Source organism: Capronia coronata (genome assembly GCF_000585585.1).
Source record: "Capronia coronata CBS 617.96 chromosome Unknown acBCG-supercont1.7, whole genome shotgun sequence".
Taxonomy (NCBI): domain Eukaryota; kingdom Fungi; phylum Ascomycota; class Eurotiomycetes; order Chaetothyriales; family Herpotrichiellaceae; genus Capronia; species Capronia coronata.
Window position 1 is genome coordinate 1,340,603 of NW_006912899.1, and position 27,054 is coordinate 1,367,656.

At 52.1% G+C, this 27,054-nt stretch overlaps 10 protein-coding genes across 10 annotated transcripts; 6 read left to right on the plus strand and 4 right to left on the minus strand.

Moving 5' to 3' along the window:
* Nucleotides 1–1,334: 1,334 nt before the first annotated feature.
* Nucleotides 1,335–2,082, plus strand: A1O1_08046 (uncharacterized protein; the record flags this gene model as incomplete). The annotated part of the gene is made up of 3 exons (XM_007728910.1): nt 1,335–1,532; nt 1,588–1,795; nt 1,871–2,082. 3 exons carry the CDS (start codon nt 1,335–1,337, stop codon nt 2,080–2,082), a joined length of 618 nt encoding a protein of 205 aa, XP_007727100.1.
* A 1,790-nt stretch (nt 2,083–3,872) lies between these two features.
* A1O1_08047 (uncharacterized protein) lies at nt 3,873–5,826 on the plus strand (the record flags this gene model as incomplete). Its single annotated transcript, XM_007728911.1, has 2 exons — nt 3,873–4,701; nt 4,769–5,826. The coding sequence occupies 2 exons, from the start codon at nt 3,873–3,875 to the stop codon at nt 5,824–5,826; spliced, it is 1,887 nt and encodes a 628-aa protein (XP_007727101.1).
* Nucleotides 5,827–5,881: 55 nt separating this feature from the next.
* On the minus strand, nt 5,882–7,559 carry A1O1_08048 (uncharacterized protein; the record flags this gene model as incomplete). Its single annotated transcript, XM_007728912.1, has 2 exons — nt 5,882–7,445; nt 7,507–7,559. 2 exons carry the CDS (start codon nt 7,557–7,559, stop codon nt 5,882–5,884), a joined length of 1,617 nt encoding a protein of 538 aa, XP_007727102.1.
* Nucleotides 7,560–8,134: 575 nt separating this feature from the next.
* A1O1_08049 (uncharacterized protein) lies at nt 8,135–8,887 on the plus strand (the record flags this gene model as incomplete). Its single annotated transcript, XM_007728913.1, has 1 exon — nt 8,135–8,887. The coding sequence occupies one exon, from the start codon at nt 8,135–8,137 to the stop codon at nt 8,885–8,887; it is 753 nt and encodes a 250-aa protein (XP_007727103.1).
* Nucleotides 8,888–11,118: 2,231 nt separating this feature from the next.
* Nucleotides 11,119–12,206, minus strand: A1O1_08051 (uncharacterized protein; the record flags this gene model as incomplete). The annotated part of the gene is made up of 2 exons (XM_007728914.1): nt 11,119–11,359; nt 11,413–12,206. 2 exons carry the CDS (start codon nt 12,204–12,206, stop codon nt 11,119–11,121), a joined length of 1,035 nt encoding a protein of 344 aa, XP_007727104.1.
* An 856-nt stretch (nt 12,207–13,062) lies between these two features.
* A1O1_08052 (uncharacterized protein) lies at nt 13,063–13,659 on the plus strand (the record flags this gene model as incomplete). The annotated part of the gene is made up of 1 exon (XM_007728915.1): nt 13,063–13,659. One exon carries the CDS (start codon nt 13,063–13,065, stop codon nt 13,657–13,659), a length of 597 nt encoding a protein of 198 aa, XP_007727105.1.
* Nucleotides 13,660–13,752: 93 nt separating this feature from the next.
* A1O1_08053 (uncharacterized protein) lies at nt 13,753–14,442 on the minus strand (the record flags this gene model as incomplete). The annotated part of the gene is made up of 1 exon (XM_007728916.1): nt 13,753–14,442. The coding sequence occupies one exon, from the start codon at nt 14,440–14,442 to the stop codon at nt 13,753–13,755; it is 690 nt and encodes a 229-aa protein (XP_007727106.1).
* A 798-nt stretch (nt 14,443–15,240) lies between these two features.
* Nucleotides 15,241–16,092, minus strand: A1O1_08054 (uncharacterized protein; the record flags this gene model as incomplete). Its single annotated transcript, XM_007728917.1, has 1 exon — nt 15,241–16,092. One exon carries the CDS (start codon nt 16,090–16,092, stop codon nt 15,241–15,243), a length of 852 nt encoding a protein of 283 aa, XP_007727107.1.
* A 2,521-nt stretch (nt 16,093–18,613) lies between these two features.
* On the plus strand, nt 18,614–21,372 carry A1O1_08055 (uncharacterized protein; the record flags this gene model as incomplete). The annotated part of the gene is made up of 6 exons (XM_007728918.1): nt 18,614–18,761; nt 18,812–18,883; nt 18,933–19,170; nt 19,224–19,376; nt 19,434–20,251; nt 20,309–21,372. 6 exons carry the CDS (start codon nt 18,614–18,616, stop codon nt 21,370–21,372), a joined length of 2,493 nt encoding a protein of 830 aa, XP_007727108.1.
* Nucleotides 21,373–23,420: 2,048 nt separating this feature from the next.
* Nucleotides 23,421–26,740, plus strand: A1O1_08056 (uncharacterized protein; the record flags this gene model as incomplete). The annotated part of the gene is made up of 4 exons (XM_007728919.1): nt 23,421–23,721; nt 23,782–23,844; nt 23,907–24,089; nt 24,213–26,740. 4 exons carry the CDS (start codon nt 23,421–23,423, stop codon nt 26,738–26,740), a joined length of 3,075 nt encoding a protein of 1,024 aa, XP_007727109.1.
* Nucleotides 26,741–27,054: the final 314 nt, after the last annotated feature.

Below are 27,054 nucleotides of genomic sequence, written 5' to 3' on the forward strand. Positions count from 1 at the left end.
GATGTCTGACAAGAGAAACTGTGCTTCCTGCAGTGACGTGATTAGTGTTGACTTGAAAGATGGAGAGATGATGGAAAGTAAAGAATAGTGAGTCAAGATCCGCTGGCGTGCCTGATCAAAGAAGCAGGGTCGCTAGCCAAGCCATGAGGCGCGAAAACCATGCCATATTGAGAGTGCGTAGAATAGTTGCTAGGTCCGGACTTACATGTTGCGGTGACATATTCATTCTTCTTGTGCAGCAGTATAAGGACAATGGGAGTAGATGGTAGACTGGCAGTGCGCATAGTAGAGAGTATGTTCGGAGTATAATACACCCTCTTCTCGCCCAGGTTGAGCAATTGCAAAGCTATCCTCGGGGGCCAACAGGTGCTCATACAAGCTTTCATTGTCCTGTCAGACCCAGCCTGTATTCACAGATTGGTGGCCACAGTGGATAGTCATATTCTCCCATGGTCACAGACTGTGAATGATGAAGACAAGACCGATAAGAGGACTTGATATCGAGTTGTGACAGTCTCAGAGTTGGGTGACTTACTGAGAAGGGTTGCTCTACTCACCAACTCTCGAGGAGAACGATAGAGATTGTCGATAGTACTGCTTCTCTATCATCGCACTTCTCCCCACTCCAACGTGGATGGCAAGCTTGAATTTTTCATGAACCTCTTACCCGATGATCCTGGTCGCCATGAGGGAACTTCAACCACCATCAAATGTCGATCTGTTTAGTAAGGGTTTTGGAGGTCTTTCGTTGCTTCCAACTTCCATGCAGTCTGTCCGTGGCCAACAGTTGACTTATTGAGTAGCATGGAAGAGTATAGAGCACACAGTGTCTCAGGTATGTTGCTTTTGGTTTAACGATGACTACCACTTCTTGGCTGGCCTTGACTGGCCATTGCTCTTGGATGTCGATATCTCGCACTCCAACAAAAGGGAACAAAAAGTGTCCGCAAGGAGCGCCATTGAGAACCACCGTGATGGCAACGTCCGACTCGAGACCTCAAGAAGTGGAAAGACTGACATAAGAGGATGGACGAAGGGAGTTGAGAAAAGGGGTTCGTGGGTGTTAAAGCGGCAAGGCTTGGGATAAAAGGAGTATGGTCTGTGCTCCTCCAACTTGAACTGCAAGGGGCATCAATTGAATTGACTTGAATTGAATTGAACTCAACGCGACGATTGAGACAGACTGCGGACTCAAATTGGTAGCGGAGACTTTCTCTGTGCTATGAATCGCCTCTAACAGTCGAATCCCACGAGAACCACCCTTCCCGATCAGAGAGCCCCCGTACAGCTCTTCTTCGATTCTCCAGCACCACAACCACCGGCAGATTCGAGAGATGCGCTTCGGGGCAGTTGCGGCCTATGCGGCGTTCGCAGGATGGATTGGGGCCGGCCTGGCACACAACATCCAACTCAAAGCGCACACGAGAGAGTGCTTCCACGAAGAGTTGCACAAGGAGGACAAGATGACGGTGACGTTCCAAGTGGGCGACCGAGAGTTTGGAGGATCTGGGAATCTGGACATTGATTTCTACGTATGAGATGTTCCTTCTCCCGCCTGAATTCACACTGATGCGATGATCCATCCAGATCCTCGGCCCTGCCGGATCGTATGAAACACAAATGAACACCGTCTCCTCGGGCGACTATTCGTTCGACGCCCGCATGGACGGGAAATACCTCTACTGCTTCAGCAACGAGCACTGGTCGGCCAACAGCAAGGAAGTGTCGTTCAACGTTCACGGCATCGTATATGTGCCCGAGTCTGAGGCACCGCAAGATCCGCTCGAGCAAGAGGGTAAGTCTCTCATCCACATTCCACTCCACATGTCCCTAACAGCATAAACTGACCATGGTCCTTTGCGCTCACTAGTCCGCAAACTCTCCGAACTTATTGCCCAAGTCAAAGATGAACAAGCCTACATCGTGGTCCGGGAACGAACACATCGAAACACGGCCGAAAGTACGAACTCGCGGGTCAAATGGTGGTCGATCTTCCAGTTGGGCGTGTTGATAGGAGAAGGCATATTCCAGGTGTGGTGGCTGAAGCGGTTCTTCGAGGTGAATAGCCGTCCCCTTCCATAAAAAGAATGTCTTTGGTGATACTGGGATATTCAAGTCTGCATCTTGTGTGGCGGGAGGAGTTCTTTTCTCAGACAGGAAATGAGCTGACCAACTTGTCTGCCATAGGTCAAGCGGGTTGTATGATTAGACATGAACCTTACGATGGTTGAGCACAAAACAAGGAAAAGTTCTGGTGTTGATGTCTCAAATGACCGTTTGCAATATCCTGTTTCCATGCTCCTTGAGCAGTTTCTGTCCGGTCATATGTTTGAATCGAGGGACGTTTGGCATTCTCCTCTATGCTCTCAACGCGGCCGGGCTTATGAAGGTCCTGGATCTGGACCATTGAATGCGGTGCAGGCGGCAGTGTCGCAAGGAACTGCTCATGACAACGAGTAAGACTGTCAAGGGGCATGTACTATGCTCGAGGGATGTTGAGTCGATCCAGATACTCTTCCTCGCAACGCCTGCACCAAAGCTCAAAGGCATCCATCTTGAAGAAAGACTCGTCCACGAAGAGATGTAAGATATTGTTGCCATCCTTGACTGTTCAACGAAGACAAGACAATCCCACAACCCAGAGAAGACCAAAAGACCAATGTTGGTCCCCATAATGGTTTCTCCATCTCCTCCAGCAGATCGGCGGTCTCACCGTGCTTCATGGTCGAGTTGTCACAGCGCTTGTGGGCAAGGGCAGTAAAAGATACTGCCAATGTGCAGGGGATACTGCAAATAAACCACCATTCCATCTGTTTAAGCCAGACCGGACAGCGGCCGAGCAGATACCAGGTCACGATATAGCTGAATCCTGACATCGCCGTTGGTTCATTGAGTAGTTTTGTCGGCTGAGATGGCGTAATTCCTTGCCGCCAGTATCCTCGCTGTGACTTTTGATAGATCCTTCTTCATCCCCCCTCTCTTCTCTCCCTAGTATACCCCCACACAGGTCGCAGATAAGTCCAGTCCTCCCGCTGTCCAGTCTGCAGCTGTTTCATATCTAATTGGTTCACCATCGTCAACGACGGCATTGGTCCAGCAGCATCGGATATTGCACGAATAACATTCCTACCTAACGTACATGAATTTCCCGTTAGAGTACGAATACGAGCATCTTCGATCGGCCCCAACCCTGACACCACCAGGGAAAGATCAGGCCCCAAAACGTAACCCAATCAGGAATAGAATACGAGGTTTCGGGATCCGAGACGAGCTTCCTTGCACTTTTGCCGGCCAGATGCTTTGAGAGCGACTGGTAGTAGGTCGCTTGTTCACCAAGTCATGTCGTTACGAGCGCGGGGGAGGGGAATCAATCAACTACGAGTCCGTTCTGCCACCCATGTTTCCCCCTTCCCTTCCCCTTGTCTTTCAGGTGGCCCCGATGTCCTAAGGATCCCTCCCTCAAACCCAATCATGATGCAGAATAGGCTGGCAGGCCTGTCTGTTGCCTGGATCTCGGCTATGCTTGTGGTACAGCGTTGAAGTTGCGCATGGTCAGTTTCCCATCCTTCTGCAGTCCGGATGAGCTTGATTCCGAAAGAGAGGTCGTACTGGTACTGGCTGTACTTGGCCATGTTCTTTGGTGTTCTGTTTCCATGAAACCTGAAACCTCGCCTGATTTCGCCTTCTCTTTGTGCATTCCAGTTTACTCCTCTGAGCGTGTACTTTGCAGGTGTTGGTTTGTGCTGCGTCACCACATTCCAGTTGGCCCCTGAGGTGTTTGTCTTGCCAGCTGACGTCTAGGCGCACTGCACTCTGTGACATTGAACTGAGGCAAAGGAACAAGCCAACGACCAGAAATTGGGAAGCGCGAGATGAGGTTCCCATGGTCTAAACCAGCGGAGACGGACATATCTGCCGTTCCTCCAACGCCGACTGACGCGGCGTTAGTATCGGCATCCCCAGATCCCAGCCCAAAATCGCCGGCGCAAGACAGCCATCCGGTATTGGTATCAAGCGACATTATTGATTCCGAGAAAATTGAGGTGGAAGCAAATATAACAGCACAACAACAGCAAGACGAACCCGTGAATCCTCTTAATAATAGCAATCCCACGGCCGAGCAGCATCCGACCGAGAAGAGCGACGCGAACCACGACTTGACTCGCACAGTGTCTGCTGCCACCGAAGCCAGCGACGGCGGAGCGCCAGGGGAAGACGATGAATCAAAGTACATCACGGGCTTGCCGCTGCATCTGCTGACGGTTGGGTTGACTCTGTCGACTTTTGTGATTGCTCTGGACAACACCATCATCGCGACAGCCATTCCGAAAATCACCACGGTGTTCAACTCCCTCAACGACGTGGGCTGGTATGGCTCGTCATATCTCCTGACGACTACCTCTCTGCAACCATCGTTCGGCAAAGTGTATACCTACTTCAACGTGAAGTGGACGTACATGCTAGCCCTGGTCATCTTCGAGCTCGGCTCCGTGTTATGTGGCGCCGCGGTCAATTCGACAATGTTGATCGTCGGCCGAGCCGTGGCGGGCGCGGGAGCAGCAGCCCTGTTCTCCGGTGGCATGACGATCGTGGCGTATTCGGTCCCCCTGCGCAAGAGACCGATATATATTGGTCTCCTGAGTTCCATGTTCGGCATCGCCTCTGTCGTGGGACCCATCCTGGGAGGCGCGTTTACTGACCGTAAGTCGAACCAGAAAGTGGAAGAATCTGCTTATTTGTTTCCAACGACTGACACCCCCCTTCTCAGGTGTATCATGGCGATGGTGCTTCTACATCAATCTTCCCATCGGCGCCATTGCCATCGCCGCGGTTTTCTTCTTCTTCAAGAACCCGGAGCGCAAACATAGCAACTTGACGACAAAACAGAAGATAGGCCAGATCGACCTGCTCGGCGCTTTTTTTCTTATCTGCGCCATCGTCTGCCTTCTCCTGGCTCTGCAGTGGGGCGGCACCACCTATGCATGGTCCAACTCCAAAGTCTGGGGCTGCCTGCTGGGGTTTGGCCTGCTCATCCTCGTCTTCACAGGCATCCAGATCCACAAAGGCGAGCTGGCGACGCTGCCGCCCCGCATCATGCTGCGGCAACGGACCGTCTTCGTGTGCGCCTTCTTCTCGGCTTTCCTGGCCATGGGCCTGTACACCCACATCTTCTATCTGCCATTCTACTTCCAAGCCGTCAAGGGCACCACCGCAGAGGGGTCCGGCATCCGCACCATCCCGTACTTGGTCAGCACCACGATCTCGTCGATCGTCGTCGGCGCAAGCATCACCATCCTCGGCCCGTACGTCCCATTCACGTGGGTTGGGTCGGCCGTCTTCGCCATCGGTTCCGGTCTGTTGTACACGCTGAAGGTCGACTCGTCGACGGGCACCTGGATCGGATATCAAATCCTCACCGGGGCCGGCGCGGGTGCATGCGTCCAAGTTCCGTTCATTGCTGTGCAGGTGGTGCTGGGCAAGAAGGACATGCCCGTGGGAAACGCGGTTGCCATCTTCTTCAATTCTCTCGGAGGGGCCATTTCCATCTCCATCGCGCAGAACATCTTCTCCAACGGCCTGGTCAAGCAGATCCCCAAATATACCGATGGCGTGGATCCCCAAGTCATCATCGCCGCGGGCGCCACGCATATCCGCGAAGTCACTCCGCCGTCACAATTGGCCGGCGTGCTGTATGCGTACAACATTGCAGTGACGAACTCGTATATTCTGGCCATAGCATGTGCCGTACTGGCGTTCCTGTTCTCGTTGGGCTTCGAGTGGAAGAGTGTCAAGGGCAAAAAGCTCGAAATGGGCGGCGCGGCATGATTGTTTGCGGGAAGTAGACATGTCGGAGGTATGTACTAGACAGACATATATCATCTCACAAGACACCGGATGAGACAATCTCCTCCTCTGATAGCTCCATGCGTATTTCAAGGTCTTGGATCTCAGTACTGGTAGGACTTTTTTCGTTCCAAAAGGTTGAAAAGTTAAAGTTCAGGACATCGTCAAGCAAATGAGACGCATGTCTCGATCTTTGAGTGTTTGTCCAGGTAATGCTTTGCATTGGGAACCACACATGTTCCACCGGTGCAAGCTCAGTGTACGGCGCCCGGTTGAACAGTAGTGTGTGCGACGCTCCGTTGATACCGCGTCCCAGACCAAAGAGTCTGATGCGGTTCTCCTCCGGAATGTCACTGCAGACAATGGGCTCGTCGACGTCCCGCTCCTCGATCGTAAGAACCACAGATGCAATTGTGCTCAAGAACTGCCCGTCCAGACCGCAATGGTCTAGCATCTCGGTGGCTCGCCTCCGGAAGCTGGCATCACGGTAGCGAGTTGCGACCAGGAACAAGATAGGAATCAGTCTAACGCTGGTATGGGGCATGAGAAGCTGCGCCTTGACCATGAGATACTCCAGGTCTCCGGCATAGATGTCGAAAGCGGATTCCTGCCTGAAGGGAGCACAGCGAGACAGCACGTGGAGGCACACGTGGTACGTCCGCAGGAGATGGAGTTCCGTGCGACTGGCCGAAGCTTGTTCGGGATACATTTGCGCTGCAAACCAGTTGAACTGGTCGAGCCAATCGTTGAGTTGGTCTGTCAGGTGCGGAACTGTATGGAACCTGGTGGCGGGAGGTTGGCCGGCGATGCGCAGAGCGGTACACTGGGACGCGATTCTCTGCAACGACGCGACGGCCTCTTGGATGCTCGTCATTCCTTCCTGTAGCGGGGGTTTTGGAGGGGTCTGCAAGTCGAGTGCTTCGGCCATCCGATGCCTGCCTAGCAGAGGCCAACGAAGGTGTTGTGGTTGCGTCGGTTCGTTGAGTTCCCCTATGACTAAGCCCAACCTTGAGAAGATATGGGCCACCTCATCTACTGTTGCCGACCGACGTATGGATCTGTTGTGGTGACAACATGCCAGGATGCGACGGCCTGCAACGATATGCTGTCTGGCTGCGAACCGGTTTTGTTGGAACTCGTCACACAGGATCAGCAAAAGGCATGCGATGAGAACCACGGCAGGATCGGCGTTTCGGGTCTGAGCCAGCGTTCTCAGGCCTCGGCCATAATGCGACAAAAACACCGGGTCGTCCATGGGCGAGGCTGGTTCAGAGACGCCCTGCTTGTGATAGGCAAGACACGAGGCTGCCAAGATGAGGTGTTTGATGCCCTCGTCCGCATGGCCTGCCTGGAGGACAAGCCGGTTCCAGAAGGACTGTCCGCCGTAATTGAGCAGGGATGGTGCGCAGAGCTCAGAGAAGAAATGGAACCTTGTCCGGGCCTCATGATCGCGGTCCAAAGTCGGAGCAGGTACATTCATGACCACGAGCAGCGCGACTGGAGCTGGCTGCTTGGGTGCAGGATAGCCATCACATTTTCGTCCCGTGCTCGAGCAGCGGTTGCATGATGGCCGGCTCTCATCGCATTTGACCCGCCTTATTCTGCAATCCTGGAATTAGTACCGGCTTGTCCCTAATTCATGTCACTGGGTCTTGAGCGTACTTGCAGGTGAAACAGCCTGTGCCACTCCTTCTGCGCTTTTGGGTTGCGATCATCTCGTATGGCCAGTGAGGCGTCGCATCCTAGTCATCCAATTTGTAGTGCCAGATGACTCATGACTGAGCAGGCCATATGTGCTTCTGGGCTTTGTTGCCTTCGTAATGAGGACATTGTGTATATCGTGGATCATATCTACCCGAGTGTGGACCGAGAAGAATATACTGTGTAGATGGCGGACCCTGGGATTGCAGAGTTGAAGTTGAAGTCTGGAGTCGATTCTTAAGACCGAGATCCACGCTCTTAAGTCCACGCACTATGATTGGCCCGCTCGCGAACTATCCGTTAGCTGCAGATGGAAGAGACAACAGACAAACATGTCACTTTCATCCTCCCTTCGTTTGCTTCTCTCTCGAGGGAAGCAATTCGTCTGCTTTTCAGCTCATCATGCACATCTACCGATGTTACTAGCACAGTTGCGGAGCTGAGAGTTTTACATTGCCAGGCTCAGGACCGAGGTTATGGTAAGTCCGTGTTGTCACCAGCACAGCACGTCCATGGTATATAAAGAGGTGTTCTCTCCCAAGATTGACGTACGACATCCATCATCCAACACGCTCTCTGTCTTATCAATATGTCTTCCATTACCCCCGCCCACACTATCGTCCTCATTACGGGCGCCAATCAAGGCCTTGGCTATGAGTGCGTCAAGAAGCTGGCCGCCGAACAGCCCAACTATCACATTATCTTGTGCTCTCGGAACTTTGAGCGAGGCCAGGAGGCCGCAAAGGCTGTTTCCAATCTCGCCCCTGGCACATCAGTCGAGGCACTGGAGCTTGACATCAACAATGACGAACATATCGCAAAGGCCGCCAAGTTCGTCCAGGACACTTACGGTCGCCTTGACGTTCTGTTCAACAATGCCGGTATCGTCAGCGACCCCTCTGCCACCACTGTCCGCGAGAGTTTTCTCAAAGTCATCGAGACCAATGCCGTGAGCGCCATGTGTGTGACCGATGCGTTTCTACCCCTGCTTAAGAAGGCCGAAGTGCCCCGACTTCTCTTCATGTCGTCCAGCCTGGGCTCATTGGCCCTGAACTTGGACAAGTCCTGGCCTTACTATGCCGTGTTCCAGGGGAGGCCTTACATCACGTCCAAGGCCACCATGAATATGATTGCTGTACTTTGCCACGTATACGAGGGAAAGGACGGCATCAAGGTCAATGCGATCAATCCTGGTTACCGAGCCACCAATCTCAACAATTACAACAAAATGGCAGGCAACCCGGCTGATGGAGCCATCGAGGCATGCAGGCTGATCGTCGATACGGACAAAAATGGCCAGACTGGCACATTCACCTCCACGGAAGGCATCGAACCCTGGTAGCAAAGAGGCTCCAGCTTGGGATGAGCAGCCTCCACAAAATAGCTTATTTCAATCGATTCTTTAAGATTGCAGTCTGCCTTTCCACGTAATAGTGGTTGCTATTACCCGATTGAAGCTATTGTGCCATTATCAAAGGGATCTCGCCTAAGCAGGTTGAGCGACCGAAATATCATTCTTCTGCTGCTAGAGTCAACCAGCTTTCTCTCGAAAGGCTACCACAATGCTCTCGTCAGTAGTGAGGGTGATGCCGCTTCTGTAGTCCTCGGTCACGAGGGATAGCAAGTGTTATATACATATATTTGGACGACAAGTAGATTATGAACCTTTGATGGTGAGGTACTAGTAGTAGGAATTATAGCTGTTGAGCCTGAGGCACGGACGAATAATGCCAAGAATGAATGCCAAGACATATTATCCACTTTGGACAAATAGCTTTGTATATTTGACCCGCGCAATTCTTTTCAACAATCAGTGGTTATAACCATTGGTTGTCTATGACACTATGGCCGAGTGGTTAAGGCGTGTGACTAGAATCATCTCGAGATTGATGTGATCACATTCCTTCGGGAGCACAGGTTCAAGTCCTGTTGGTGTCGTCCATTTCATTTTTGATTTTTGTAAATTTTCCAGATCAAAATATCCTCCAAACTAGGTACATGATCCATAAACTACTATTTGTTGTGCTTCAAGGCCTACTAGCTACCGTTTCTTTTTGATAGCCGACGGTAATGAGCACAACGTCTTCTTAAAGAGTCTATTCCATAGTGGTCCTACCGCCAAATATCTGAGTAGAGCTGTGCTTCTAGCATAACAATTCTGGTATATCTACCCAGGTACACACTGATCCTTGCTTGGAAACTTTTGTAGATTCCTAGGACACATACCTACTACTAGGTAGACTGGGAGCTTCTCGCGTGAAGCCTGCAACCTGTGCCTGCAGACGCGCTGGGTGACGTAACGCGTCTGCTGCGTTCAGGCAGGTGCGACCACAACAAAATCGATATGGGTTCCTGCAATCTTAAAACTATACATCTGCACAGAATACATACCTATGTAGGGAAGCTACCGACGCGCTGGAGTATACCTCAGGTAGGAAAATCTATGTAACAAAGATGATGTTCGGCCCCTGAATCGAGGTCTGGTGGGAACCCGGAGTCGAGCATTTACTCAACGAAGCCTGACCTCGTTCCACGACCGCGACAAAACCATAGGTTTCGTTGAAAGACCTACAATCTCGAGCGTGAACTGGCCTCTTTTCGAACAGAGGCTGTGCAACCCAGATCGTTGCACATTGCTGTCCTGTGGCGGTGAGCAAACGTTGGCAAACGCACTTGTTTCTCGTGCAGCCGGCGGGTGATCCGAAGTTTGCTCCAATGGACAGTTGGCCTTTCCACGACACTCAGTCTGTTGCCTACTAGTACTAAGGGACATATTGAAGGGCGGCGTTGGTATTCGAGAACAGCCACGGTTTGATGTCTTGTTTGCCCTATGTCGATCGTTCCTGGTTATACATTGCGACTCGAATTTCTGCTGTTAACTTCGAAATAGAAGCATCAAGCAACCCAGTCACTGGATCGAGTTTTACAGAGCGTTAGGATTACTGCAACACCGAAGCCGTTCTCTTCAACCCAAAAATCGATCGACGTCGCCAGCGTATCCGTCTATCACTGGCCGATGGATTTCTTTCATCCCCGGAATGAGCGAGTCGTGCTACTGCGCAGAGACGGACGACATGTCGATCGAGCGGTCATGCTGCCCGGCCCGCGAGTACGGCTCGCCACGCTTGTCATCTCGGAGCATCAGCCACGGCGACGCCGACGGTATCGGGACTACTATTACAATGACTACTTCGATGACCGTGATTTGTGAGGCGTCAACAGAAGGAGTAAATCTGCGGAGACATGCTAACAGAGGTAGATACCGCTATCCTGGCAGAGATAGAGCTCGGACTCGCAGGAGAGTTGTGCTGAACAACTACGTTTCGGTCTGGTGAACAATATCTGGGAAATAAGGTGGAGGTGTGCTACGAAGCTGGGGTGATTAGATGGGTTCGTTTGCTACGGAGTTGGGTTTGGGAAACATATTCAGGTGTTGAGGGACAGAAGTGTACACCAGATAGACTCTAGGACCTAACAGCACCAACTTACAGAGTTAAGATAGCTAGACTCTAGTTCCGAGACAGTACCGTGTATTTTCGGTCGTTGACAGCTGAAGAATTACCCAACAAAAAGTCAAGACAGCACAACCTTGTTCTCGGCAGGAACGCCCTGCTCATCTCCCTTGACCTGGCGTTGACGTGCTAGCATCCACCGATACACCTCCGGGTTGTTATACGCGGCGGTCCAGCTGTCGTGCATAAGGTCGGGATATCTCGTAAACCGCACTTCAGGGGCGCCTGCCCTCTCGAGCGCCGTCACCATCTTCTGCGACGCCCGCAGGGGAATGATATCGTCGCGATCGCCATGTTGGGCCCTGGCCATGACCATGTTAGATTGCCGACCTCAAACTCCAAACATTTGACTCACCAATGCGGAATATGCTTGATATGGCTTACCCTCAGCTCATCCCCGCCTCCGCAGACGGGCATGAGAGTGGCGAACCGATGTGGCGTGTGTAGGCCCAATTCCCAAGTCCCATAGCCGCCCATACTGAAGCCAGTGACGTGGATCCTGTCCAAGTCGACACGATAACGCTGTACGATCTCATCCAGCAAGGCTGTCAGAATCGATGCATTCCAGCCGTACCCCCAGTCCATATTCAGCGAGGGCGACACGGTAATGAAGTTCTCCGCCAACAAGACACAAACCTCGGCAGGGACAGGGTAGGACGACTGATCGCCCTGTTTGATCTGCTCGGTCTTCCTGAAGCGCTCTGCTGGAGGGATGGAAATCGAAGGCGAGGGGTTTGGATTCGATGGATCGGACTTGAACCTGTTATAGCAGAGAATCACCTTGGGGATGCCATGACGGAGCGACACAAAGGATTCATTGCGGCCCCGTTGCGACTCGCCTGCGCCATGGAGGAAGAGGATCAAGGGCCATTTCTTGTCCGTGTCTTTATCATACTGCGGCGGGACAGATACGAAATGCTCATAACCAAATGGGGCGTTGGAGGTGCGCTGGTCGAAAAACTCGAACTTGATGTTCGTGGTCTGCGCGTAGGGATGGCCGGGCTTTTTAGGTACGCTTTTTTTGTCGGTCGACATCGACATGACTGTCCTAGGAACGTTCTTGGGGCCACGCTTTGCGACATGAAAGTCGTGGAGAGAGTTTGGATTGATTTGAGGATCGTCGCGGACGAGGGCCGAAGTGCGCGTCATATTGACGTTCATCCGCGCAGGGATGGCGCTTCCGGGGCGAATGAGGCTGGCGGCGGCAAGTAGCAGCAATATTCAGGTGCAATTCAACCTTCTGGAGGTGGTGCTGGTATAGTATCTAGCTGTTAGAGCATCAGGTCGGTGTAGGTGGAGGCTGAGTGGTGAGTTGGCAGCCTGTAATGCCGGACTGGGTGGCTATTCGAGCCTGGGAACAGTAGTCATCCCCATAGCTCTTGGTCGCCGATGTGATCTTCGATCTTCCAGAGTATAGGTTCAGTAACTGAAATGAAATATGGAAACCTTTGACAGGCCATTGAATTGTCACCTTGGATATTTCATAGAGGGCAGAGTAGCATTGAACTGGCTGCTACCGTTGTAAGGAATAGAAGACTGTTTGTACTTACGCCTTCCGGTCTGCTACCTCCGAGAGGACCTGAAACGGTTCAGAACATATACCTTCGACCGGGGGACACAAATTTGTGTATACTTTGGGGAGTGGAAGTGAGCAAGATTGCATTTCGTCCATATCGTTGAAAGGTTCAAGTTCATGAGGGAGATCGGTCAACCCCCCAGCTAACCGAGATAGGCAGTTTGACGCCTATTACGTAGTGCCGATGGGCGACGCAGAACCATCACAAACAATCAACACCTACAGGACACTGATACCTTAAGCTCTGGAGGCAACCGAGACTAAGGGACACAGCTTTTTCCAGGCTGGTCCGCGATGCAGCGAAGATGGGAAATACCCAAAGCGCGCGTAAGATATCTGCGCAGGACAAGTGAGTTGCGCCCACCGCCAGAAAACCAATCTGGCCGGGGGACCACACGGCTAACATCTGACCATAGAGCAATCTTGGACATGAAGAACCAACGCGATAAGCTACGACAATACCAGAAACGCATCACAGTCATAACCGCCCGCGAAACCGAGATTGCCCGCGAATGTCTTGCAAAAGGAGACAAAGACAAGGCGCTCCTCGCCCTGCGCCGGAAGAAATACCAGGAATCCCTTCTGTCCAAAACCGACGCGCAACTGGAGCAGCTGGAGAAATTGACCAACAGCGTCGAGTTTGCGCTGGTGCAGAAGGACGTCTTCTTTGGTATCCAGCAAGGCACGCAAGTGTTGAACATGATCCACAAGGAAATGGGAGGGTTGGAAGGCGTGGAGAAGATGATGGCAGATACAGTAGAGGCCCGGCGGTATCAACAGGAAATCAGCGAGGCTTTGGCAGGGCAAATGTCAAACGAAGATGAGGACGAGGTTGAAGACGAACTGGAGGCCATGGAAAGGGAGGTCTCCGGCGTCAACGCATTACCTGACGCGCCCAACAAGACTGTTGTAGGTGAAGGGACTCTACCGGAAGCGCCTAAGACCGAACTAGAGGTGGAACAGCAGAGGATACAAAAACAAAAAGAAAGAGCTCGGCAAAGAAGGATGGCATTGGAGGCTGCTTGAATCTAGACTTGTGTTTTTTTGTCTTTCCTGATGGTGGTACATTGGATGATGGATGCATTTCAGCGTTAGGCATGATGCTGTTTGACGTCCTGTCTACTGTCCCGACATGGACTGGCCGACATTGGTCAAGCCCTGAATCAGCTTATGATCTTGCGGGTTCGCGGCTGCTTCATACAACACACTGACTGGCTCCCGGTTGAGCGCCATGAAGTCGCCCTTGAAGCCCAAATATCCTACTTGAGTGACATCTTCTTCTCCGCCGGAATGGTTGTCTTCGAAGAAAAGCGTGATGGAAGTGGTGCCGTTCCAGAGAGCACGGTTCAGCGGTATGTCCATGACATCGTTGCTCTTGGGTAGATCCAGTGTCTGGGTCGGCTGCAGCTCGGTGGCCATACCGAAATCCATGTCGTCTCGGTTGCGGAAGAGTTTGAGTGTGGACGGTGCGGAATCGGAGTCTGAGGTGCGGATGAGAATAGAGTACAGCTTGCACGACCCTGCGAATGGGACATGCATCAGAAGTTGTTCATCCGCGTCACTTTCGAGAGTGGGTCGCTCATCAAGACGTTCTTCCCAGCTCTTCTGGACAATTGCTGCGCCCGACCCGGGCTCAGCCTCGTTCAGAGTAGTAATGCCTTCAAAGTTGATTTGTTTGTAGAGGTTGGACTGCAGCGCTGGTTCTAGATCGTGGGAGTGGTCGTGATCGTGATCGTGCCCGCCCTCATGGCCGTGGCCGTGATCATGACTATGTCCATGTCCATGATCGTGATGGTGATGAGAAGCCATACTGCGTTTGATACTCGTGAAATAGTATTGGGAAGGGATGTGAGAGATTATTCAACCGCTACTCTGACATTGCATCATTGGTGAGCGTATGGTTCATAAGACCCCGCAGAGGCCGGTGCAATAGAACGATTCTCATGACTTTCACAGTCAATTTGAATGTCTGGTGTTGTGAAACTATAAAATCTTGGGTTGCAGAGGCAAGAGCGATGGACGTTGGACGGTGACTGCCAGTTCAGTGGCTGGCGGGGTTTGTTGCCGTCACGTCTCTCCTGCCGCTTTAAGGAGCATATTCATTCTGTTGGCCTTTCCATTTCTTTTCCTTTCCTTTCCATTTCCCCATTCAAGTTGTTATCTTTTCCTCCTCCTCTGTCTCAACACCATGTGTAGCTTTACCCCTTCCCTCACAAGGGAATGGGGTTTCCTCCAACAAGACCACGCCGGTCCCTGATACTTCCAGCAAGCTGAATTCAAGGGAGAGACTGTGATGTATCTTATACTGACCCTTAAGGGCGAGGCGCCACCGAAATATGGCCTCGTCGGTAGATCTGAGGTGTTGCCATGGCAGAAAAACACCACCATCGGCAGAGGCTCGACCCGACAGACAAAATAAGTATAAACGCCCAGATCTTACCATCACAGGAGTGCCTCTTAATTACCCTCTCATTCTCTATCGAGGAGATAATGTTTGGATGCATTATCCACCGTCTAAAACGACGTTTCCAGCTGTTTTTTCCCCTTTATTTGGAGCCTCAACCGCTCTTCTAGTCTTCACTTCCATTTTCCCTTCACCACAGACAATCAATCAAGTCTCCGGAATCGTGGGTGCGCCGTGGGCCTCATGCACATGGTATCCTCATACGCGCCTGGGCTCTGAGATTGATGCAGTCGCAGGTTGAGGCGGCGGATCTCGTCAGCCATGTGACGAATCTCCACCTCGGAGCGGTTGATGTAGCCCACGGCATCTGTAAGGACATCTACCTTCCGCGTCTTCCGGTTGGCGTCCTCGAGCAGGGGCAACGATGATGAGCCCGTGGCTTTCAAAGTCCTGGACAGCTGTTCAAACTTTCGGTTCAGGTTGTCTCGGTATCGTCTTTCGACAGCGGTGTGCATCATTTTGGCCCGCAAGCCAGGGTCATTCTCGTCATCACTCGACATCGAGGGGCCACTGCGTTTCAAAGTCCGTCGCCTCCTGTGCCGGGGGTTACTGCCATTCAATGCTCCTGTCTCAGAGATGATGGCCATTCTTTGGATCGACTTGGACGATGCAGTTGGGTTGAAAGGTCCGGTGGAGTCAGGCTGTATGGTCTGTTTCCTGTCTAGATCTGATCCAATTGCGGAATCGCCGAGTCGGTATCCCTCCATTCTCATCGAAGACGCGTCCTGCAACCCGTCCCCCACGGAGCTCGGAGTCAGTTCGGAGCCTGAGAGCTGTCCTTTGTGCTGAATGTAATGCAAGGCTCGGGAGGACTGATCTCCCAGAGTAACAGCAGGAGCAAGAGGAGTGTCGGAGTCGAGGTTGGTAAAGATCGAGAAAGGGTCTGCAAACCATGAGAAGGGTTCATTGGTGTCATTCGACATCATCGTGTCGGCGGCGGCGTCTTCATTGTTGATAGCTAACCCATTTGACATGTACCACCCCATGCTGTCCATTATGCTGATATATGGCGTCTCAATCGCAGAACGTGAAGTGTTTGATGTACCCTTGGATCGTTGATGAAGATATATCGAATCAAATCCCAGCTTGATTGCATCCGCACGCAGTTGAAGGTCATCAGTCTAGCAGATTGATGGAGACTGGACTCTTTGATCGGTCACTTGATGGGGAGCAACAAGGCTTACCTTCTTCTCAAGGACTTCGGCGCTTCAAGTCCTGTTTTGGTGTGCCACGGTTCAGGGTGCCACTTCCACGACACGGTTGCTCCTCCTATAGGGCACAGTGGCAAGATACCACAGCAATCAGAGCACATGCAAGGACTCACTAGCTCTCAGGGGAGGATACCTAGCTTAGCCTTCTCGTTTACCGCCATGACACTGGTAGGGAGTGGCCTGATTTCTGATAACAGCCCCTGGCCTGGACCTAGAAGAGAGAAGAAGACAGAGGGCCAGAGGCTGTGCTGGACTGGACTGGACTAGGGTCCGTCATCTTCGTGCGTGTTCCTTGCAAAAAGGCTGAAGCACCGGGTCATTTCACCGTGAATCTCATTGGATTTTCAGGCACGCTTGTCACTCCACCTTCGCAATTACAATTCCGCAACAACAGATCTCACTGTTTCCGCGAGTCGCGATTGGCTCCATCTTCTGAAACTCTGGGGAATCCAGGGAATCTAGGGAATCCAGGGAACACAGAGAACACAGGGGAACACTCGATAGTTATGCCAATAATACAGAGTAGCCTGTCCAAGCGAACCGATGAGACCCTCCCCAGCAAACCTCGGCAGGCTGTTGTTGCGGCATTTGCCGTTGATTCCAACGCCTCTGTCCATCTCCCGTTGGGTACTTTTGGCGCACTATAGACGCCGTTGACGAAAGGGGCGCCCTCAAGAAGAGGGGTGATGCCCACCTTCGCTTTGCCTATGGTAAATACAGAGTCCCATATGGTCAGTGCAGTGCCTTGCCATGGCGGTTTGATAGCACCAAGCCGTGATATACCGAGCGTGAGCACTTGAGACTGTTGGTCGTCGACTTCGCCAGAACCTGCCTGGAACAACGGTGGACACTGAGAACCTGAATCAACAATCCGCGGATATGCCATCCGTGCAAGCTCCAGCCAACACAATATTGAGTGAGAGTAGTGGACATGTCACAGTGCTACTTACTACTGCTCTGTACTATGTAAAGTCGACCACTCACTGTCACTGGCAGGCCAAATGTGTTGTCAGGCCTTGGCTGCGATTGCCGTCCCTGATTGGCTGGTTGCCTCTGCCTGAGAACTCTCTCCTTCTACTGCTCTCTACAGACTAGGTACCAACCTGCGAAGTAAGCTCACACACACACATTCACTCACTCTCTCACTCGCTCACACAAGTACGATAACAGTGGAAGTTATTAGACGTTACGATCCTTGACCCGCTCACAGCGTTGCGAATCATGCAATGTCCACCTGCTACTCCTTTCGAGCCTGCAGTCTCCAGTCTGCAGGCCGAGCCAATACTTTCTGTTCCGAGTTGCGGATTTTCTTTCCGGTCGTCTCGCCTTGCTGGTTTGCCAACACCTTTGGACCCTGCCTGCTGCCTTCTCAGACCACTCCGTCGCGCTTTGGGCACAACCCAATCGATGCTGGGCCTGGGGCTTGGAACTACTACATGATTGATCAGGAACAAAGAAAGGATACCGGGTTTGCAAAGCCGTAACTCGGTATAAATTGGCACATCCGGATTGCCACCTTTGAAAGACGCTGCGCCCCGGCGGTCACGCATTTTGCGGAGAAACTACGTCTGTCGTGCATCATGCATTGGCTACCTGGGTGCCTCCGGTGCTCAGAATGGTGTCTGACTCCTCTCTAAACCCCCAGATAATAGGTAATAGGTGTGGCACCTATCACGGGTGATATTCACTATCACCATGGACATCCGGTAGGTCGCGCTTCGAGTTTGAGATTCCCGACTTTCCCCCCGGTCAACTGAGCCTTGATGGAATAAACAATAGTATAGGCTGGAATGTCCCCCTCCTTCATCGCTTACTGCACTTTCCTAATGACTTCAACTTTGGCTTCTGTGTGGCGTGAGCGGAATCTCGGCGTCGAGGTACGCAAATGGGAGAGACCTCCAGACCTCCAGAACTTCACGAGACGATGCTCTTCCACCCAGTTGCCACAATTGACCATAGAGGGCGCATCCTGGAGTCACACCATATGCCATCATGACCTAAAGGTCTCTATGTAGGCCCGCTTCTGCCTTACTTGAGTGTTTGCTGTGGCCATCACTCTGTCTGTCCCGTGACCTTGAACATATGGTGACGCCTGGTGAGCCGGTTGAGAGCCGGTTGGTACCATATCTACATGTATCTTCAGTCTGTTGGACATAATTTCATCCTGACTCTTATTGTCTCTTGTAACGGAGCAATTGAACATTTGCCGTTGCTTATACTAAACACAGAAGTCCCATGAACGATAGCTCATTCCCCATCAGCGATCGCCGACACTACAGAGCCTGCCACGGGTTCAACTAACAATATGGCATCGATGGAAGAATATCCGCCCAGAGTGCAGCTACCAGAGACTGCGTTGCAATTGGGCAAGAACCTGTATCCTGAGCCTTTACATTTCAAGACCATGGAACGCCTGGTCCAGTTCCGAAGAGCGGCCGACTATATATCCGCTGGTTTGTGATTCATTCTGAACAGACTTGTCTCCGGGCTGACATCCTTCCAGCTATGATATTTCTCCGAGACAATGTTCTTCTTGAACGCGACCTTACTCATGACGACATCAAACACAACATTGGTTGGCCACTGAACTCTTCTCTACCTCGCTCGGGCCATTCTAATAGGAGCAGGCTACTGGGGAATATCTCCAGGCATCACCTTGCTCTACGCGCACCTTAACCTGGTCATTCAGAAGTACGATCAACAAATGATATGCCTGATTGGACCCAATGAAGGTGTTCCTGCTGTTCTGTCGTGTTTGTGGTTAGAGGGCTCTTTGGAACGCTTCTATCCGCAATATAGCAGAGACCGAAAAGGCCTTCATAACCTCATCTCTGGGTTCGGTGTTCCTGGAGGTTTCCCAAGGTAACCAACCACCTACATTGACGAAAGCGCAACATCTCTGATCCCTGTTGCAGGCATCTCAATGCTCAAATCCCCGGCTCCATCCACGAAAATGAGGATCTCGGCCATGTCTTGTCTATGGCATACGGCACCGTCATGGACAAACCTGACTTGATTACCGTTGCCGTCATTGGAGACGGCGAGGCCGAAACAGGTCCAACCGCAACGTATGTGGCACTGCATACATATGAACGCAGTTGCAAATGCTGACTGTCATCTAACAGGGCATGGCATATGTGCCGATATATCGATCCCAAGTCGTCGGGGGCGGTGATACCCGTTCTCTATTTAAATTGTTACAATAGCTATGGCAAGACCATTCTTGGTTCCATGGAGAACTCTGAGCTCTGTTGCCTGTTTTCCGGCTACGGGTATCAGCCCTACATTGTCGATGATATGCAGGATATTGATCGAGAGCTGAGCATGGCCTTGTCCTGGGCCATTGAGACGATCCGAGAGATCCAGCTCGCCGCAAAATCCGGCGACAGGACTCTAAAACCCAGATGGCCCATGATCATCCTCAGAATTCCCAGAGGTTGGGATTATCCTCAGCTCAGTGGAAGTGAGAAGCTCGCCGCTTCCCTCAACGGTCATCGAGCCCTTCTACCGCAAGCCAAGTTCAATGAAACGCAGCTGCGCCATCTTCAAACCTGGCTTGCCTCCTACAAACCTGCTGAGGTCCTTCCTGATGGGACAGTGCCAGAATCCATCGAGCTCATATTTCCAGCCGATGACAAACTCAAATTAGGACAGAACAGAACGACTTGGGATTCAGCACATCGTCTCGACGTGCCCGAGTGGAGACACTTTGCGGCGGCGAAGGGCCAAGACCATAGCTGCTTGGCAGCTGCGACAACCTATCTGGACGCGGCATTAACCCTTAACAAAGATTCGTTGCGCATATTTTCTCCAGACGGTGTGGTGAGTTCCGATCTGCTGGACAGGCTTCCTGACCGAACATTGCGATCCTTCCGCTGGGACGGCGACAACGTGAACCAGAGCGGACAGGTGGTGGAATTCATGTCTGAGCATACTTGCCAAGGTAAGTCTGCTTGAGCAGCCCTTGAGTTGCCGGAAATGTGCTGATGAAATCACGAAGGACTGCTTCAAGGCTACACCATGACAGGCCGAACCGGCATATTCGCCGCGGAAGAGAGCCTGTTTCCGGTGATCGCGACAATGGTGACCCAGTACAGCAAGTTTCTAAGGATGCTGAAAGACACGCGGTGGCGAAAAGATGTCAGCAGCCTGAACTATATCTCGACCGGCACCTGGACACGCCCCGACACGAACGGGCTGTCGCATCAGAATCCAAGCTTCATCGGCACTGTTCTCAACCTGAAATCGGCGATCGGAAGAGTCTATCTGCCACCCGACGCAAACACCTTCCTCTCCACAGTCGCCCATTGCTTACGGTCGAAGAACTATATCAATCTGATCATCTCCTCGGGCCATTCGGCCCCGACCTGGCTCACACCAGACCAAGCTGACATGCACACGCGGGCTGGAGGCGGCGTGTGGAAGTTCGCCAGTACCAACGACGGCATCGACCCCGACGTCGTGCTGGTGGGCGTGGGAGCGGATATGACGTTCGAGGTGATTGCCGCTACCGCTTACTTGCGGCAACTGGTGCCTTCGCTGAGGGTGCGTGTGGTCAATGTCACGGATCTCATGATCCTCGGCCATGAAGGGTCTCATCCGCACGCACTGAGCCAGACCGACTTCGACACACTGTTTACGCCCGACAGGACCATCCACTTCAATTACCACGGATACGCCAACGAGCTGCAGGGACTATTGTTCGGCCGACCCAACCTCGATCGGATCACGATTTCCAGCTTCCAGAATGAATGTACCGCCACAACCGCATTCGGCACTCTCCTGAAGAATGGCTGCAGCCGGTATGATGTCGCGGAGGCGGCCGTCCGAGGAGCCGCCAGATGCAATCCTCATGTTGCTGTTGACATGCAAAAGCTGGTGGCGCACATACGGCATGCAAAGGTCAAAGTGGAACAATTCATCTACAAAAATGGCGTCGATCCGGAAGGAACGTTCAGTGCGCCCAAACTCTCGAGGAGCCACGGTCAACGTTCTTTAGATGGGGGAGAGGATAGGGAATCACACGATCGGATACTGCATCTTCCGAAGGGCAATCTGTTGTAGTAAGGAAACATCTTTGGTTGATAGGCTTTACGACGGAAGTTTTCGGGTGGATAAACTTTGTCGAGGCTGTGGAAAACAAATAGCGCATACGGAAGCACATGTGGGCGTTCGGGCACTGTACGGTATGTCAATTTTAATTTCGAGATGGGAGTCATATGCTGGACAATGACATTTCCTGTTGCTTTACGCCAAAGATGGCCTTGCTCACACCATTGGACTCGGACCAGAAGGACTGAAATGGTGAAATATGAAACAAATCTGACTCACGGTCCCTCGAGGTTTTCTTCACATGACATATCGTCTGCAACAGGATCGAATGTTTTGGGGGTCGTTCTCCGGTGAAGCTCCCTCTCATCAAACGGAGGCGACACATGGGCCTTCCCGCAAGAATAACTGCTGCAGTATCACTACATGTAGTGACGATCAAGATGATTCAATATGCCCAGCTGGTCAACTCGAGTCGTTTCTCACGGGACATGTAGGTAAAGTGACATGCAAACAAACAAGAAGTCCTGTCACGGCTGGAGTCATATGCTCTGGTCGAGCAGGGCCTATTTAATAGTGAGAATCGCAACTCGATCCTATACTCCCTCCACCCTTCATCCTCAGCACCCGAGAAGATTGTGGGAAAACTCATGTTTTGGGATTATCCGGTCTTGCCGTTTTTCGTTGGTACGACGGACCCTTTGCGTATTCAGGGGCTAAAATAAAGGGGGTTCAGCCCTGTCAAAAGCGTCTATAATACTAGTGTCTAAATTGTGGTTAAAGCCCTTGGCGCTGGTCGACAAAAAGGACATCAATCAAATGGCTGGCGACCTTTCTCTCTTTCCTCCATGCAAGACAGCATGTCAACACAGCATGAAGCTTTGAAACCACTGCCCAAAGGCAAATGGCGCCAACTGACTGCAGAGAAGCAGAGGAGCAGCACTGTACAGCTCTCCAGGTCGAGAAAGCTATCAAGCCCCTACTAGAAACCAGGCTGCAGCTTGCAGAAGCAATCGAACAGACAGCGATATAATATGGCTTGAAGAATGACAGAAACTGCAATCGAGTGGACTTTGAAGAGACTGATCACAAACTTTCGGGCTGCTCGTTCACGAGTGGATGTCAAAATCATGGTTTTGTGCGCTCATCACAAAGACTCCTCCAGAAGCCTCGCTCGGAACTGCCATGAAGGTTGGTGAGCAAGAACAAAACGGTAAGTTGTAAGGCGAAGAAGCCTTCTACCATGGACCGATTGTGGCAATATTAATGGTAAGGACCATTGATGTGAAGCTTGACATCTTCATCCAGGATTGTCGGGATCACTGTTGTCCAGAATTTCACATATTGATGGGTTTGTGGATGCGTGGCCTGGAAGAGAAGCTTGTCTTTGAGAGGGATCTTTATATGTCAGAAAGACTGTGTCCCAGGTCTGGATCCCACATGGAAAAAGGCGTGTCCCAAGGACTTGTTCTTCTCTGAAAGGTTCTTACCACTCCCTCCCATGAGACTGCTGGAGCACTGCACGATGGACAGGAGGCATCTGGCCCAATACTGTATCAATAGGCGGTCGACCGGTGTGGTCTTCCATGGCGTTGACTTGATGAGAGGAATGATGGATATATGCTGTCCACAGCTATCGGCTATCGTGCTTAGCCTTACGTCCAGAGCCATCTCCGTTCGACGTCGCACACTCTCCTACGAAGCTGGGTTCGGTCTTTCCAAATGCTCACGACATCTATGCCGGGCGACCGCCCTTCTCAAAGAGAAACTCATCTACATTGGTCTAGCAGCATCGTCTGATCATGAGGAGTCCTCTTCGCCAAGCGCTTGCAAAGATTTCTCCCTGTGTTGGCGTCGACGCGTCAGGATAAGTATCTCGCACTTTTCTCGCGCGCCCTCTTCTAAACCTCTCCCACCACCACCACCTCTACCACTCCCTCTTCTATCCATCTCCCATCAATCCTTCTCATCCACATCCTTCACATTCGTTCGATACCTCCGAGCATTCGTTACCAACCCTTTCTCCTATTCAACTCTCGTTGCCGTTGTCGGCGTGAATCATTATGCTTCACGTCGCCTTCTTCATCCACCTGGTGGTGGCGCTCTTTGCCCTCACCTCTGGTGCTACCGATCTGGCAACCTTTACGGTTACAGAGACGGCTAGCCAGCTTGTTTCTCTTGGTCTTCCTCTCACTGCCACTGTCACTGCTACTGCGGTCACTTCCAACGTCAGCGTCGCCGTCGCCGGCACACTCGTCAGTCCATCTGTCGTCGCCACGCTCACTGAAACTGTCTCTACTGGTTTGACTTCCAACGCGACTGTGACTGATGACACTGCAAATTCCACTGCGGCACACGCATCAGGTATGGAGATTTCGGTCAGGTGAGGTGAAAGTGAGGTGGAAAAACTGACCTCAACCGCAGTTGAAATCTCTACCGGAACGACCACTACTGTGACCAGCACTAGGTCCCTTACTTCCACCATTGGTAAGTCAACATGAAAACGTCTTCGGCAGGTTTTAGTTACAAATGCTAATTGAGACAAACAGTTCTCGGTACCAACTCCTCCACTGCCACTGTTGCCAGTATCTCGACTGCAACTTTTGCCAATACCTCCACTGTGACCATTGCCAACACCTTGACTGCAACTGTGGTCAACGTTTCCACTGTGACTGCTGTGAATACCTCGACTTTTACTGTCGCGAATACTTCAGTCTCCGCACACCCAACTGGTAAGTCTTCTGGTCTTGTGTCGCGCAGCGCAGCCTGTGCCCCGCACAAAGAGAAAGAAGTGCAAGGCTGCGCTGTGCTGCGGTATACAATGAAACGCAGGCTGACAAGACATTTCTTTCCAGCTCCAGTCTCAGTCCCTCTCCCTCTGTTGCCTCCATTTGTCAATACTACATCCACAGTCACAGTGACTGCGAACTGCACCGACAATAATGGCAGCTTTGGCCATACAGTGACCCAGACATCCTATGTCAGCGGTGGGTTGGTCTCGGTGTCTCGTACGACATCTGTTCCTTTCAGCGACCCTGTTTCGGGCCACAATGTGTCGACCATGTTCGACCAGTCCAGCACCGTCAATATTGGCAGTATCATCCCATTGAACGCATCCACTACAGTGGTGCGCACTCTGACCGTCATCCCCCGTCCTGCTGTCACAGCTACCGCTTCATCTGTGTCCGTCTCTGCATCGGTGTCTGGCGCAGTTGCAGTCAGTACTGTCTTGACTAGCAGTACCAGTACTAGCACTGAGATTATGACCATCACTGCCAGCGGTCCTGGTGTTGCAACTAATCATACCTCTTCTGCCGGACTGAGCACCTTGACGACCAGCTTGATGAGCACCCAGACTTTGACTGCAACTGCTAGCATTCCAGCCACTACCACCATTCACACCTCTTCTGCCGGATTGAGCACCTTGACGACCAGCTTGATGAGCACCGAGACTGTGACCATCGTAGCCAGCATCACAGCTACTACTGCGCACCCTGCAACCGCAACTGCAACCACCGAGTCAAGCACTTTGACCACCAGCCTGACAACCACTGTGATTCCTCTGGTATCTACATCAATCCGCACCCTGACCAACACTGATACTGTGTCATTGTCATTATCGATTTTGTCGACCGCAGTCCCTGCCACCACCAGTGTTGTGACCAGCAGCATTACGAGCACCAAGACTGTGACCATTCCGGCCATCAATACTGCTCCTGCTTCTGCTTCTACTGCAGCGACATCAGTTCTCTCCGGTTCCGATGTGACCACCACCCTGACCAAGACCACCATAGTCACGGTGACACCAGCATCTATCAGTATCGCGTCTCTTGCGTCGCCGAGCACTGTCGCGGCTTCTAGTGCGCAAGACTCAGACACCTCTACTACAGTCACGCAGACACAGACCCTGACGATCGTGGCGAGCACTCCTCTTACAACCCAGACTGTGACTGTTGTTGCAAACACCACTGGCGCCGGCACCATTACGCAGTCCGGTCTTGCTGGAAATGCCACCACCTTCGACACCACCATCCAGTCTCTGACCACTATCACCCAGGAGAACGTGACGGTCACTGTGACTGCTGCTGCTACCACTGTTGTCTTTACGACTTTGACCACCTCGGTGTCTGGCAATGCTTCTGTATCTGGATCTGCAGGTACAGCCACATCCACATCTACCATCACCCAGACTTTCAATCAGACTCAGCATACCGGCACAGCCATTGGCACTGGTACTGGAACTGGAACTGGTATAGTCATCGGCACTGGGATTGGTCTTGACACTCAGTCCATCGGCAGCACTACCTTCCACCCCATTCCCGTTCCCGCTCCGATCTCAGCCACCCCGTCCATCTGGCCACCGATCACTCCATCCACAGGCGGAGCCGGTCGCGCAGTCACCCCACCTGGCTTCTTCAAGCGGATTGCTCGTCTAGTCGCCGTTGTCCAAGGAGTCGAGAAAGTCGAGAGCGAGAAAGTTGTTGTCGAATCGAGCGGCGGAAGTGTCACTGCCAATGCCAATGTCTCCACGACCTGCACTACCAGCGGCACCACTGCTATCCAGTCCAACGGCAGCACCACCATTACGGAAGTGCCGACTCCTTCTGTCTCAGCATCTGCATCTACAGGAGCCGTCAACCCAACTTCCACTTCGACAACTACCGTCGTTTCTGCCATCACCACCACTCGCTCCACGACCACCGTGACGGCCTTTGTGACTTCCCACACCACTGTTCCGGTAGTCAATACTACTACAGTTCCACTGTCGGTGTCGGCGCATCAGATCAACGGTACTACTACTACTCAGATTACTGGCACTGCCAATGCCACGATTAATGCCACGACTGGTACTACGGCGACGATTACTACCATTTCACACAATGGTACTTCTACCGGCTCAAGCACTAGCACTGGTACCGGCACCGGTACTGGCAACCATACTGCTACCACTACGGCTACCATGACAGCTACTGGTCTTCCTCTCAGTGAAAACAACGGGACTCTCGTCCTGAATACCGTCTCCGCCACCACCAATGCCATCAGCAATGCTACCAGCACCACCAACGCTACCAATGCCTCCTTGAACGCCTTTGGCAATCTAGCTCCGTTCCCGACTCTGCCTAGCACCGCTGATCTTACTCCTACTCCGGCTGTGACGGTCCACGAGAGTGCGAGTGATAGCAGCAGCGTCGCAACCACTACCACCCATACGAGCACCTACACTCCATCGACAACCATGACTGCCACCGGTTCTGGTTCCGGTTTTGGCTTTACTACTTCGTCGGGTTCGAGTCTGGCTCACGCCAATCCGCTGACCAAGTCGTCGATCATTGTTGGTGGCTTTATGCTCGGCGCTGTTGCGGCATGGCTGGTTGTCATCTGAGTTGTGTTCACTTACTCACTCGGTCCAGTCCACTGGTCAGTCGGCCAACTAGTAGCCACGAGCAGCTACACTCCACTTGCTTCATGGTGCAACAGAAAAAGAAATCCTCCAGAGCTTTTCACCGGAGGTTCACATGCAGAACAAGGAATGTCGACCATCACCCATTGACTCTTGCACAGAGAGGGCCAATCAGGCTTGAAGGCCATGCCTGACATTGCCTCGACGTTCCAATCGGAAACGTCACGTCGTCAACGACGCAAGAAAATCCAAGAAAAGGTTTCATACCAATGTTTCTCTTGTTCTGTATCCTGCTG